The following is a 15,947-nucleotide window of genomic DNA, read 5'->3' as shown; positions in this document are numbered from 1 at the left end:
TTCAAAACTACATAGAGGGGAGTCAGTTCTGAGAGATAGCTAAACCACTGCTTCTACAGACATCTTTACATGTGGAATTGGAATGGCCAGACTGCAAGTTTAGGCATTTCAATCTCCTCCCCCCTATGCCTGTGCAAACTGAAGGGGAGAGTAAACCGTAACCTAAGTCTATATCCACAATTCTCCATTGCAGGTCAGTATGGTTCTACTTCCAGCCAAGGCTGGAAGCCAAGTGCCAAACCAGGGCAAGTTTAGTTAAACCGAAAGGTATGGTTACAGGGTTTTCAGCAGCTTCCAAAAGTCGTAGAAAGTTCTATGGAAATGAGAAGTAGAAAACTCAGAAGATGGATGCAGAAAAACTGATCTGTGTGAGATACCATCCCACAGGACAATATGGCTGGCTGCTTTAATATTATCCTAACTGATAACAAAGAAGAGGTTCTTCTTATATTTACAGATGGTTCGTCTGTTTATGCAGTTTTAACCAATGATCAGCAACTAGTTAACCATAGAAGGCTTTTGTTTATATAAAGGTATTTTTAATCTGAGTTACTGTTGGCATGTAAATGCATCATAATGAAAACATGTTTTCTCCAGACAGTTACATGACATTATTTTTTTCTCAAATAAAATCAAAGTTTTTGTAAACAATTCCATGGGGTTTAAACATTCATTGTCAAGTTAGCCCTCACCACAAAAAAGTGCACAAACATGCATGAGCATGGATGAAACTACTTACCATACTTAAACATCTTCATTTAAATTCTTGACTAGGCTACCCAGCAGTCCAAGAGACAATAGACTTTCTCTTTCTTTAATTGATTAAAGGATAACCCATCTGGCTCCTTTTTCTCAAAGTCTTCTTGTTGCTTTGCCTTGGCAATGTTCTGAATGATTAAAAAGTTCCTGTTTTTTGAGAAGCCAGAGCGAACTAGAGGAGCATTGATGAAATGAGTTTGTTGTTTCTTCTTGTTATGAGAGCTTGGTTTAATCAAATCAAACTTAAGGAAACTTCTCTTCACATTGTAGCCATCTTTCATGATATGACATAGCATCAAAGACTTGTAATACATGACACCATACATTTTAAACACTGAATAGTGATCACCAGAGTCCATCAGAAATATAAAGTGCACTTCAGTATTATTCCAAGATTACCAGCAATTCCATAACTCCCAACTTCACCGATCTATGCAATATTCAGTTTAAATGCAAGCAAATTGACTATTTAAAAGAGGGGTTTCTTTGCAGTAGAAGCTTCAAAACTTAAGTCAATGTTACTGCTAATAAAATTTACATAAATACACACAAATATATCCATTCTTTCCTCCTCCAGTGTAATTCCTACTCTATACTGGAAGTGTAATCACATGTCACAGACTTTGAGATTAAGTGCCAATGAATATCATGAGATTTGTTTGTGAATATATATTTTTAAAGTTATTTTGAATGCCTTCTGTTCTTTGAGGCCAATGAGGGAAACACTTTTTAGTCAACTGCTTTGTTTATAAAAGTAGTTACTCCAAAGTACACATTAAAAAATATGCTATTCGAGGTAATAGAAATTTACTTTAAAAAATTACAAATATTAAATAATTGCAATCAATCTATAATAACTTTCAACACTGGACTACATTTAGCAATTTACAATACTTGATAGTTTACCATCAGTTTTAATTTGAATCTGACAGCTGTCACCCATCTGTGTGCACCCTTCAACGCCACGATGATTCTGAAATTTCAACATCTGTGAACTTCAGCTTTTGAGCTTTCAATATTTCAGATAATATGTCACATTGATAAAGTGAATAAAGAGCTTCTTATGTGACATTTGGGGTGGTTAAATAAAAGTCCTAGCAACATTGTTCTTCAACACTGAGATAATGAGATAGAAATGTTTAGCAAATGACATGTGACTTCTGTAATTAATAAGGAACAAGGCTTACGGTATTTGACATTATACATCATTCCTAATGTAATCTATCAGAAAGTACTAAGTGCAATAGTCTTTAAAATAACAAGCAAACAAACAAATATACTGCAGAAATCTCATCTAACTTGGTTTTTGGGAGAAATTAAAGATAAAGTTTAGTACAGTGATGGCGAAACTTTTTTGGCTCGCGTGCCAGAAGTGGGGGGACCGCAGGGGGGTCGTGTGTGGGAGTGCTGTACCCATAATGCAATGCGTGACCCCCCAGTGGGCATGCACGCACAACGCGCGACCCCCCCTATTTTACATGCTTTTTTCACCCTCCCCAGGCTCCAGAGGCTTTATAGGAGCATGGGGAGGGTGAAAAGAGCCCCCCCCGGAGGCCCTCCAGAGGCTTCAGGGACTGTCCAGAGGCTTCCCTGAAGCCTTCAGAGCGCTCAAAAGGATCCTCCGAGCAAACCGGAAGTGACTTCCGGGTTGCTCAGAGGGTTGTTTTAAGCACTCCAAAGGCCTCAGGGAAGCCTCCGGACAGTCCTTGAAGCCTTAGGAACGCTTAAAACGACCCTCCGAGCAAACCGGAAGTCACTTCTGGTTTGCTCGGAGGGTCGTTTTAAGCATTCCGAAGGCTTCAGGGAAGCCTCCGGACTGTCCCTGAAGCCTCCAGAGGCCCTCTGGGAGGCTGGGGGAGGCTCTTTTCACCCTCCCCAGGCTCCTATAAAGCCTCTGGAGCCTGGGGAGGGCGAAAAATGGCTTTTAAAAAGGTGAACTCAGTTGGCCAGTGCACGCATGCGCTCTGGCCAGCTGACAGGGCAGCGCCTCGCGTGCCCTGACAAATGGCTCCGCGTGCCATAGGTTCGCCATCACTGGTTTAGTATTTATTCACACTTGTTTCATTCCCTTCTTAGGTGAGGGGTATTCAAACATGGCAACTTTGAGACTTGTATGCTGACTGGGGAATTCTGGGAGTAGAAATCCACAAGTCTTAAAGTTGGCAAGTTTGGAGACCCCTGTTCTAGATGACTTTCAGAATTTCAGCTACTAAAAACGATTCATCATTGAGATGTGATCCAGCGAATGTACTATAAATCCTTACTTAACTGCTAGAGTAAATAAAAGACTACTGCAAAACTCAGTTTAAGAAATTATTATACATTGTTTTATATATCATTATATAAAAACTTACAATTAGCAAGCATATGACACAAAGAAATGGATTGGAATAGCAGTAAGTATGAATGCATGCTTTTTACAATGAATCTCAAACATTTTTTTTTTTACTGATTGAAATATTCAGCAACATACATGCAGATCAATTTCTCAGCGTGACCTTCTGCCACATCATTAGATATGTTTTCAACTGATACTTCTGTTGAAATGGTTATGAATTCATAAATACCTGATTTAATCATTTGTTCCTGAAAGTGGATAACTTTTTTGTAATCAAATAGCAAAATAAATAACAATATAAAAGAAAAATATGATTACAATAAATCATAGTAATAAGGGTCTTATTGCCATTCATTAATTTTGATTATTATTGACTGATGATTCCCTCCCCCAACCCAGAAATCGTAGTAGTTCGTTGGAGTCCAGAATATCTCTAGCTTGTAGTTCCAGAGTTGATACTTTCGTAAGTCACTGTTGTATATTCAAAATCATCCCGGATGCACTATTCTGAAGCAATCTACATAATGAAAACAACGAACATATAACGTTAAATGGAAAGAATCTTATATGACACAATATGTAAAATATTGTAACATAAGAAGGATATTATATAGATAAGATACCATGGATTCAACCATGAAAAGAAATGGTTTATTTGGAAGTTCTGTGCAAAATGATGAAAATTGCTCAGATGGGTGTGTTTTTGTACCTTAGGTCCAAAAATCCATAACTCCAACCATCCATCCACTCACTGATAGGGATTTAATGAAATTCCATGGAAAAGATAGAGCAAAGGTTTTTGTCCATTGGAAGAGTTGGGAATTTTTTTAAGGGTTTAAGCACCGAAACTACTTGTGATTGGCTGTATGATACACTCCTCCCAGGTGTGTGTGGGTGTGCGCGTGCGCGTACACACACACACAAATTCACATATAAAAACTGGATCATATAGATGCAGACAAACTAACAAAATATTTAAAATATTGGTTTAGCTACCATTATTAATCAATTTCCAAGTAAATTCTACTTCAAATAAGAATAAATCACATATAAACAAATTTCATTTCAGCCACGTTTTAAAAAAATAATGGAAATATGAAAGTATCTTCTTTAGGAAAGATCTTTTCACAATCATCAGCAGCATTAAAATTAAACATTTTTCATTTTGGCATGCATGAAACAATGGCCTTTGCCCCTTCCTTTCCCGAAATAAGCCTCTAGGTGTATCTTACTAATCAGTGATAACCACAACGTTAAACTTCACTTAAATCACATAGTTTGAAACTGCCTACAAATTCTGTGCCGTATATGCTACCTCTGAAGTGTATGGTGATCTCCTTGATTTATTATCAGTAATAGGAGAAATTAAGTGTATAGAATTCTCCTGATAGCTTAAAATAATTGACTGTGTCACCATTTCAGGTATAGTTTTGAACACAAAGTCAATAGGCAATTGTGGAAAAATTAAATGACAAAATATAAACCTTTTTTGAACTCTTAAAAAAAAGTATTTTAGGAAGGAGGAGCCAACGTCACGACGAAACAACGTGCGGTCTCGACTGTCAGAGACCACCGTTGATACTTTTACCGCTGTGTGGTCCATATGGACCTAAATCATCCCGCAGAGATGGTGAACAGGGAGACAAATCCTTGCTGGTCTCAGGTACATCGCAAAGTCCCTGATTGACCCAAGGGAAGCTCTCCAAGCCGGCGGTAAACAGACAGCCCCAAGCTGACGAAGTCGGAGAAGGCTCCGGAAAGAAGGAAGTGAAAGTGAGTCCATCTGGTGAGGTTTTTTTCTTTGAGAATGACTGTCCAAAGAAACTTTTTTTTAAAAGATAAATTAGTCCCTTAAGTAAAAGAATAAAGCGGCGAAATTTATCTTTATTGGACTGCCTTAGATAGCTTCCTCCCCTTTCTTTGTAATGATGTTTTGTGGATTGAAGTGATTGTAACGCTTCCTGTTTCTCCTCTTAAGTGAACAAATTGATTTTTTTCCCTATTCCTTGCTACCTTATTTTTTGGCTTGAACTAAAACCTTTTTTTTTATTATTTTAACAATTCTTCCTACTATTTCTTATTAAATTCTATTAAAGACATTTAAAGACCTTTGTTTTCCATACGTTTGTGAAAAATAGGTGAAAGTCAAATCTGCCACTCGGAAGTCAGAATTTGGTGTTGTTGTTTTTTGAAACAATGTATTCTTTGTTCGCTTTTCTTGGATTTCACTGACTTTGTAACTGAAGGGTTTGCAACTTGTTTATAGAAACTGATAAAGAGCCAAGGGCACGGATTGTTTTCACAGGTGCCTTTGTGAAATCTCTTGTCAAGGGAAGGAAAAGAAAAGAAAAGACAGATCCCTTCCTTTTTGAAGAGTATAAAAGAACTTGTGCTTATGTCAACTTAAAATAAATATATTTATATACAAAAAAGAGACTTTGACGGCTAGAGTGGCAGTGGATATTTGACTCTTTTTTTCTTTTTCCCCCTTCTTTCTTTTCTTCTTGGAAACATGTATCAATATGCAGATGAGGAATGGCTGGAATTCAAAATATATTGGAAGGATTTGGGAGATTTGAGAGGAAGTTGGATAGACTATTATTTCCCACAACAAATGACGGGGTTGGAGCCCCAAAAATTAAAGAAGAGAATGAAGATATAGAAGACAAAGATAAGATAACAGATGAACTTACTAATGGAGCAAACATTTTATTTTATTTATTTATTTATTTATTTATATTTGGTGCTTCTAGACCGCCCCCTCTCCCAAAAGGGACCCGGGGCAATGTACAGTCCATAGAAATATCAGAAAATACAGTAAAAAAGTTAAATATGTACAGTTTGGAGGAGGTTAAAATGCAATTAAAAGAACTGTACAAAGCTATATAAAGACAAATTTTAAATCCCTAAAACAGACACAACGAATTAAAAAAACCCTAAGATAACCAGATAATAATACATTTGCCAGGAGGGACAGTTGTAATTATGCCAGGCCTGCTAATCGGAACAGGTGAGTCTTCAATTTTTGCCGGAAGGAGCGGAGGTCAGAAGTGGTTCTAATGTCGGGGGGGAGGTCATTCCAGAGGGTTGGGCCCATCACAGAGAAGGCCCTACTCCTTGGTGTTGCCCGTTGGCATTGCCTAGTGGACGGCACCAGGAGAAGTCCCTCCCTGTGTGAGCGAATTGGCCGCAGGGATGTATGTGGGAGGATGCGATCCCGCAAGTAACTAGGTCCCGTGCCATGGAGCGCTTTAAAGATGGTAATCAGCACCTTGAAACGCACCCGAAAAACCACAGGCAGCCAGTGCAGCTCGCGCAGGAGAAGTGTTACGTGGGAGTACCTCGTACTCCCCATCACAGCCCGAGCGGCTGCCTTCTGAACTAACTGCAGTCTCCGGGCGCGTCCCAAGGGCAGCCCCATGTAGAGAGCGTTGCAGTAATCCAGGCGGGACGTCACCAGCGCATGAGTGACTGTGCGTAGGGCATCCCGGTCCAGTAGGGGGCGCAATTGGCGCACCAGGCGAACCTGGTGGAACGCCCCCCTCACCACGGCTGCCACATGGTCATCCACTGACAGCCGGGCATCAAGGAGGACGTCCAAATTGCGCGCCCGTTCCACAGGGGGCAATTGTTCGCCCCCTATGGCCAGCAATGGAATCAGCTGGCTGAACCGAGGTGCCGGTAGCCACAGCCACTCAGTCTTGGAGGGGTTGAGTTTAAGTCTGTTGTCCCCCATCCAGACCCCGTCGGCTTCCAAGCACCGGGACATCACTTCGACAGCCTCGTTGGGGTGGTTTGGGGTTGAAATATACAGCTGAGTATCATCAGCATAGAGGTGATACTCAACCCCAAAACCACGGATGATCTCACCCAGCGGCTTCACATATGTGTTGAACAGGAGAGGCGAGAGGACCGACCCCTGTGGCACTCCACAAGTGAGTGGCCTCGGGGTCGACCTCTGTCCCCCTGTCAACACACATTGCCTCCGGTCGGAGAGGTAGGAGCCGAACCACCGCAAAACGGTACCTCCGACTCCTATCCCCTCCAACCGGCGCAATAGGATACCATGGTCGATGGTATCAAAAGCCGCCGAGAGGTCTAATAGGACCAGGATAGAGGAACAACCTCTATCTCTGGCCCTCCAGAGATCATCAACCAACGCGACCAAGGCTGTCTCTGTGCTGTGCCCGGGTCGGAAGCCGGACTGGCGTGAGTCTAGATACTCGGATTCGTCAAGGTGTCGTGGGAACTGCTGCGCCACCACATTCTCAACAACCTTCGCTAGAAACGGAAGGTTGGAGACTGGACGATAGTTAGCTAGCTCCATTGGGTCGAGTGAAGGCCTCTTAAGTAAGGGCCTCACCACCGCCTCCTTCAAGGCGGTTGGTAAGGATCCCTCACCCAATGAGGCATTCACCAGGCCCAGAAGCCAGCCTCGGGTCACCTCCCAAGATGCCCGTACCAACCAGGAGGGACACGGGTCCATTAAACATGTGGTGGGTCGTAGCATGGGTGAAAGTGGAAAGAAAGGAATACGGAAAAGGGAATTTGACAATCTGGAGCTCTATCCCTCTCTTCAGGATATAGGAGGGAAAAAAAGGCTGATGATGATGGAGATAAGAAGAGAAACAGTTTCAGAAATACATCTGATAATCAAAGATATACTAATTTTAATACCAGTTCAAGGAAAATGAGATTACCTGAGAGATTTTTTAAGCAATAAAGTGCGGAGAGAAGTTTATAAAAACCTTATAAAGGAGTTAATAAGAGAAGTGACACAACAGCTGGCAAAAGAGATAAGACTGTTTTGTTACTGGAAAGATACAGGCTGACAATGAATGTTGATAATAAAAAAAATAGTTAATTTTTGGTGATTAACAAGTAGGAACTTTAGTACTTTGTAGATTCTTTTAGATTGTTCTTAAATGTTTATTCGTTAACAAGTAATTCATTACGATAGTAATTCATTACGAAATAATAATCTCAACTAATAAAAGCAACTTGGATATAAATTGCAAATTTATCTGGGAAAAAGACTTATACATTTTATTAATAAATTTTTGTTTAGACTTTGTTATAAAGATGTAATCTTTTTTGAGTCTGATGAGAGGAGATGTGATATAAATAGTAAATAATTTTTACTAACCACAATAACAAGGAAATGTTAATGGATAATGTTCAATGATATCTATATCTGTTTGTTTGTGTGTGTGTGTGTGTGTGTGTGTGTGTGTGTTGGTATTGGTAAAAGCAAATTAGATATAAGCTCTAAATAATGAGTTGGAGAAAAAAAGGGGGGAAATGCTTAGATATTTTATTAATTGATTTTTATCAATAAGTAGGAACTTTAGTACTTTGTAGATTCTTTTAGATTGTTCTTAAATGTTTATTCATTAACAAGTAATTCATTACGATAATAATAATAAAATAATAATTTTAACTAGTAAAAGCAACTTGAAAATAAATTGAACCTGGGAAAAAGACATAAATTTTATTAACAAATTTTTATTTAGATTTTGTTATAAAGATGTAATCTTTTTGGGGCCTGATGAGAGGAGGTGTGATATAAATAATAAATAATTTTTACTAACCACAATAACAAGGAAATGTTAATGGATAATGTTCAATGATATCTACATGTATTGGTATTGGTAAAAGCAATTAGATACAAGCTCTAAATAGTGAGTTGGGGGGGAAAGGGGGGGAAATGCTTAGATATTTTATTGATTTCTTTTTCATATGTTATAAAGGTGTAATGTTATTGGACATTTATTGAAATTGCTAATGAATTCCAGTAGGTGGTTGTGTCTTTAAATACAAATGATTTCAGATAAAAGCATGTTTAAATAATTTTAGTTAAATGAGAATGGTGGTACATTGATAGTAAAATACATAAAGATTTTTGATTTAAAATGTACAATTCAATATGAATGAAGTATAAGTAATGATTGTGGTAGAAATGCACGAAATCCATTTGTAACCAATCGACACGCTTTCTACAAGATGTAACGAAGGATGAATCTTTTTTTGTGTTTTTGTTTAATTAAAGCATTAAAAAAAATTAAAAAAATATAAACCCTTTTTGAACTCTTCAAGAAAAAGTATTTTAAACTGCAAGTTTGTATAAATGGAATAGGTGAGTTACATTTTCACATGGCAACTGCTTCCTACGTCATTCTCTGATATCATTAAGTACTTGCTGAAAACACAGTAAAATGTATCCATACCTTAATCTGACAATACATTTAATTGGTATTAACCAAACAGACTGATTGATACCTGTGTACAGCATAGTGAGAAGTAGGATACATTCAAGATGGGATGTTTTTCCTGCTGAGTCTCAGAAATTAATTTTCTGCACTTCCTTTGTAGTTCATTATCCAAGTCAGACATTTAGTTACAGATTCTTGTTTTCTTCATCTTTTCAACAATCATGAATCATGTGTTTAGAACCTGAACTCTGGGGTCACATGCAGCCACCAAATCCTTGGATATGGGCCAAACATTTGTGCTTTGCAAAGTGACATATGACAAAAATATTACATTTATAGGGACAAGGAATTTATTAAATCTATTATATTAATTTATTGTAATGAGATTAAATAAAATAAACTTTGTTTTTGGCCTAACGATCTTGGACTACAGCCAAATGTGGTTGTATATTGTTGGGAGAGGACATTCACTGTAGTTTATCAGTAAGTGCCACTCATAATACTCAAAATATCAAAGATATAATGGAGAATGGAAAAATGAATAAGAGTGCTAGGATTTAAATAAGAAACAAGTTCAAACTCCTACTTCATGAAGATGCCCAATAGGCCTTGCTTCAGTGAATTATAAGGATAAATAAGAAATCATCTGCATATTAACTCAACTTCCCTAAAATAAGCATGCCATCAATCATGACTATGCATAGATCAAAAAGATAGGTTCTCTATTATCCTATAGTGGGATAAACTGCAGGCTGGAAGTCATTACCTTTTGAAACATTTTAAAAACTGGAATTTAAAAGAATAACAAAGTGAATGGCCATGCCAAACCTCTGCTTAAAAATCAAGCTTAAAATTCAGAATCATATTTTGCAGGATGTTATAATGGAACAGAGGAAAGTGACTGCATAAGTTATACGTGATATTAAAATTACAGCATACCTTTTTTAAATCTTTGTTTTTCAGGGAATAGCAACATTTTTCAAACAAGCCAAAACATACAATCACAAAAACCAAATCATAAAAAGATCTCAGATTTTTTTTCCCCAAAGAAAGCAAATGAAATGCAAGGATGGTGAATTGGGAACAATATATTCAGTTGTTCACTTACCTTCAGTTGTCTGTTACACCCTAGTTGTGTTGTACTCAGATTCATGTTTGTTTAGCGACCCAATGAGGCAGAACCTGGAATATTATGGCTGTTTCATTCAACATAATAATGTTTGCATAGAAAAAAAAGAAATACATGCATATACATTCTTTACTGAAGCATATCTAAAGATTCAGGCAATTTAAGATACCTGAAAAAACGGTAGGCTGGTAGGCAAAAATAATGCTCTTGCAAACTTTGTCAAACCTTTAAAATTAGTCCACTAAAATGGATTGGTGCAACTAATTGACAAACTGTTCTGAGTTTTGGATTGGGGTGTTTGCATTGAGGAGGAGTATTTGCAGAAAAAAGATAATAATGGGGGCTCCGATCACATGGCTGTATCCACCAATTTAACTTGTTTTATTCCTCCTGTGTCTTGTAGACACCCTGGATTTGGCTAGCTTTTATGTAGATGGAAAAGACTGAATATATGAACATAATATGGAGAATAATAAAATACATGTGTAAAGCCTAAACCTATTACAAAGCTTCTGGCAGTTTCCAAGTACATTGTAAATATTTTTCACTTCCTATTTACCCATAATGTTTTAAGCATTTTTATTAACAAGCATGCAGGGTGCATTTCACAGCAAAAGAGTCCCCATAATTTCCGTTGAAACAGTAATTCTGCCAGATTTGATTTAGAAAGCTTTTGCTGTGCTACTTTTTTTTCATAAGCAAATCTAAAAGAATATCAAGCTAAAGCATAAAAATTATCCCCTAGCCTAAATTGCAAATAAACAAGACAAGTAATGATATATCAAGTACAGAAATCACCATATCATATTTCAAAATATTGTGTTTTGCTGTATAAAAGAAACATGATCAATGAGGGGAAGGGGAAGGGATTTTTTTCATTGGTTTATCCCTCCCTACAATCTGGAAGGAGAAAATATTACATTCATGCTCTCTAGGAAATCAGCTCTGCATGCTGATTTTTCAAAGAAAACTGCCCTTAATTAAATCAAAAGTATCTTTGGTAGGTAAACTTCTATCTACCCTTTCATACATTTTTATATTTAATGAAATTTAAATAATAAGACACCATACCCCACTCTTGAAAACATTAGAGACAAGCAAACAAACAAAGAAAAAAACGAAGTCAGACAGGTAATGGAATATTTGCAATTAGAATTTTCCACAAAATAAGTATATCTACTGTACATTGAAAACCTAACTTAATTATAATCAACAGTGTTCTTTAGCCGCTTTAAAAATTAAATAAGCCTCCCTAGGAATAGCTGCTTAACTTTTTCCTTGTTTGACCTTTCTGCTATAAATTCCTCCATACAATTTGCTCTTGAGTACGTCAATGTATGGAAAGGCTGCACTTCAAAACTAAAACTATTTTAGAGCCTAGATTAGTGATCGGTTTCATTTAAACTTCATTATTTCTTCATTATCAAAGCCAGACAGTAAAGCCTGACACTGTAATGGTCTCCTTGGCTACTTTATGCCAAATAGCAGGTAAATATAAATAGAAAGAACCTATTTTCATCTGCAAAAAATTGCCAGGGAATACTGCCATGGATTGTATTGTGTTAGAAGTTGTAGTAAATGCCTAAAAATATAAATAAGGGAAATTTTGGAATCTTAGGAAGCAGCATCACTGACTTGCTAAGTGATTCTTGACTATTTTCATGGGATGGTACCAAAAGCACCTTCTCTTCCTCCACTCCCTTTTCATCAAAACAAAAACATAAACAAAAAAACAACCCTCTTTAGAATACTTATCCACCATGCATAAATGCATCCTGGAAAAAGAAGAATGTTAGCTCACAAACAATGGCAGGACTGTAAACGGATATGCATATTAGAAAAAATAAATAGAAAATAGAGCTGAACCCAGTCTTCATGCAAAAGTCCTCATCAAAAATCTATTGCTACTGACCGCTGAACAGCTTTATCATGTCTGGAAAGCCTGTGACTCGTAGTTGGCACCTCTTCAATTTCATCTATCTCACACACATCTGTAGCTTCCTGTGAGTAGCTATGCTTCATGACAAGGATGTTTCTTCTGTTCATAGGCTGGATTAGGGGCTTTGCAGGCTGGGGTTGAATTTCTGTCAAGATAGGTGTATCTCTTGTGCTAAGATTACTATGGCTGCCCTTAGTGCTAGATAGTTGTGATCCACAGTGGTGGTCATGAATGCATTTCGAAGATGATCTACGGAGTTTATGATAATTTTCAAAGTCATCTGCAATATCTGCAAGGTCCACTGAAGTTCCTGTCCCTCTGAGAGTACATAACTCATAATGAGGAGGTTCAAAGACCTCTTGGAACACTGTTTGATCAAAGTCTGCTTTCTTCTGGACAAATCTTTTACGAGGCTGTTTGATCTGGACTATAACAGAGATAATGAGAAGGAGGATCACAATGCAAGAAGTCACCCCAATGATTGTCCCACTGGTATTTGTAAGCTGGTCCCACAGGCTGGCTTTTGTCTTTTCTGTGAGATGAGGAAGGGAAATAAACAAATAAAACAGAAAATTAAAATCCACCATTTTTTTAAAAAAAAATGACCATTAGTTTTATGATTGTTACCATGATTATTATTTCTCAATCTTTCTAAACAGGATACTGTCCAGATGTGTTGCAACTGCATGTTTCAATAGATTTCATGGCTATACACCTTTGTTAATTATGTCCCTAATACATCTGCAGACTATAGAACTGATATAAGAAAGAATGCAAAAAACACAGAATTCTATAGCAGGACAGCATTTTGCTGATCAGGGACTGATTTCAATTCCCTGGAATTGCTCCAGCCTTATAAACCTCAACTAGTTAAATAGTTGGATATAAAGTCATTCTACAGTCAGAAGTCAATTATAATATGCATTTCTGTAAAGTACAAATCAAGCATTTTAAAATACATACAAAATAACAAAATTGGTGGTATAATAATATTTTGTGAAATGTGATGAAAACTAAGATTTTTTAAAAATCTATTTAACCAAATCGTTGAAAGTGCTATGAGTGATTTTCCAAACTTTTCCATTATGTTCTCCAACATCCCTAACAGAGGATAGCTAGTCTTTTATCATGAATTCCCTAAAATAATAACCTGGTTCTCTGAGTGAAAAGTTAATTTGTTAACTTTTCCTTGTTGGGGATTGGAATGTTCATATCCATGGACAAATCTTTTTTTTAAGCTGGTCCTGGAATCTGAAAGTAGATCAAATAATTTACTTTCATTGATATCTTAAGAGTGAAAATGAAACTAAGCACAGAGTGAAAATGAAATGAAGTGCATGTGCATTCAGCTCAATGGACAGTTGAGTCCAAATCCAAATCCAATTGAACAAAACCCTCCTGATAAAGCTAAAGCAATTGCTATGGATTTAATTGTTTTATTGCTAATTGGATTAGATCAAGAGTCAATCTAGATAAACCACAATTTACAGCCATGGTCATTCAGATGCTTCAACACATTTAATAACCAAGTCGCTCTCATATGCCTTCCACCTATAGTATGAAATGGGTGCTTCTTTCTAATTCCATTCTACTAATTATCAACATAAGTATTCATGTCCCGATATGATTTTAGACTAAACCTCTAGAAAGCTTAGGAAATAATCTTGTATCTCATTGGAAGCTGGGCCTTACAAAAGGTAGGATTAAAACTCCAGCTTAATGTCCACCTTCCTCTAGAACAGGGGTGTAAAACTCAAGGTCCAGGGGCCAGATCTGGCCCATGGGATGCTTAGATTTGACCTGCAGGGCCACCCTGGAAACAGTCCATTTTCATTGGCAGAGCTTTCGGGCCACCACAGGCACCCCTGACATGAGTGACATATAGCTGGCCACCGCCTCCCAAGGTCAAACACAATGCTGATGTGGCCCTCAATGAAATCGAGTTTGACACCCTTGCCCTAGAAGAAGTGTGAAATATAAATAAATACATATTTTTTTAGGATCGTATCCATTAAAAAGAAACTTGTTCAGAATATGTTTTGACAAAAGTTAAAGTCAATCACTTTGCTGACCCTAAAGCAACTTTTTAACTATTTCAAATACTTTTAAGAGGCCAGCCATTTACTGGGGGGTTGGGGAAGGATCAAGATTCATTAAGCAACTTGAAACTAGGATATAGTAAAACTATATGTTATACTATCGGAGAATTTAAAGGGAGAAAAGTTTGGAATATATTATTGTTTTTGTATATTTTATTATTGTTTTTGTTGTATTTTTATATTATACTTCATTCTAAAAGAAAATTATGAACACGTGTTGTTGTTAGATGTTTCTATTGTGGATCTGTAATTGTTCGTATAAATTGTTCTTATACCAAGAATGTATATAATATGGACAGATTATTTTTTAATGTTTAATAAAACATCTAATAATAGGAAACCACTTTTGCCTATACAACGGTTACATTTTCAATTGATGACTGCAATTACTGTATGAATAATATGATGGGATAAATGGTCTGAATCAATGCTTGTGTTTAAATATAATACAGTACATGATAGATTATCTTATATATTCCCATCATTATAGCTTCAATATTTTACTAGCAAAGAAATGCATCTTTCATTTGAAAATTGAAGGCTTTCCAGACCGCTTGTAATCAAGCCTTTGTGCAATAAATTGAAATGGTAAAGATTTTCTATTCATTGAAGTCACCTTGTGACATGATAATATATACCACAAAAATGTTTTCAATTTAAGAAAAATAGCAAGCCTCAAAATGCCAGGAAAATTTTCTTTTCCTTCCAGGAGGGATAAAATCAATTGTTTGCCACAGGGCAATTTATTACTCAAAAGTTAGGGGGAAGAGAGATAATGTAGTTCAAAGTGGACTGAGATAAATCATGTCTATCAATGTACTTAGCATATATGAAAATCCACCAGATTTTCAAATATGGAGCATGTGTGAAAATTAAAGCACATCCTGAGAAAGTTGAGAATACATACTATAAAGAAATTAAAAAGGATGGGTTAGCCCCGGAATGGTGAACCTATTGCACGCGTGCCACTGGTGGCACACGGAGCCATTTGTCAGGGCACACGAGGCTTTGGCCTTCTTTTGAGGCCATTTTTTGCCTCCCCAGGCTCCAGAGGCTTTATAGGAGCCTGGGGAGGTGAAAAAAGCTCCCATCCCCGGAGACTCTCTGGAGGCTTCAGGAGCTTTCCTGATGCCTCCGGAGTGCAAAAAACTGGCCCTACGGGTAAACCAGAAGTTGGGGAACGGACTTCCGGTTTGTCTGTAGGGCTGGTTTTAGTCCTCTGAATCCTTCAGGAAGTCCCTGAAGGCTCCAGAGGACTAAAACAAGCCCTACGAGCAAACCAGAAGTCCGCTTCCCAACTTCCGGTTGTTTTTTGCGCGTCGGAGGCTTCAGGGAAGCTCATAAAGCCTTCAGAGGCCTCTAGGGGGGCAGGGGAGGCTGTTTTCTCCTTCCCCAGGCTCCTATAAAGCTTCTGGAGCCTGGGGAGGGCAAAAAAAGCATGCCAAAATGGGGGGAGTGCTGGTCGTGTGCG

The 15,947-nt window shown here is 37.5% G+C and overlaps 1 protein-coding gene across 1 annotated transcript in view; it reads right to left on the bottom strand.

Moving 5' to 3' along the window:
* Positions 1-2,845: 2,845 nt before the first annotated feature.
* NETO1 (neuropilin and tolloid like 1) overlaps positions 2,846-15,947 on the bottom strand; it is a 108,873-nt gene continuing 95,771 nt past the window's right edge. Inside the window, exons 9-11 of the mRNA XM_081953093.1 lie at positions 12,351-12,909; positions 10,418-10,491; positions 2,846-3,614 (exon numbers count right to left, since the gene is read on the bottom strand). Coding sequence (XP_081809219.1) covers positions 10,431-10,491; positions 12,351-12,909 — 620 coding nt within the window. The 3' untranslated portion in view covers positions 2,846-3,614; positions 10,418-10,430. The remainder of the gene's footprint in view (positions 3,615-10,417; positions 10,492-12,350; positions 12,910-15,947) is intronic.

Source organism: Natrix helvetica (genome assembly GCF_964273705.1).
Source record: "Natrix helvetica genome assembly, chromosome: 4".
Taxonomy (NCBI): Eukaryota; Metazoa; Chordata; class Lepidosauria; order Squamata; family Natricidae; genus Natrix; species Natrix helvetica.
This window is presented reverse-complemented; position numbering and strand designations above follow the sequence as displayed.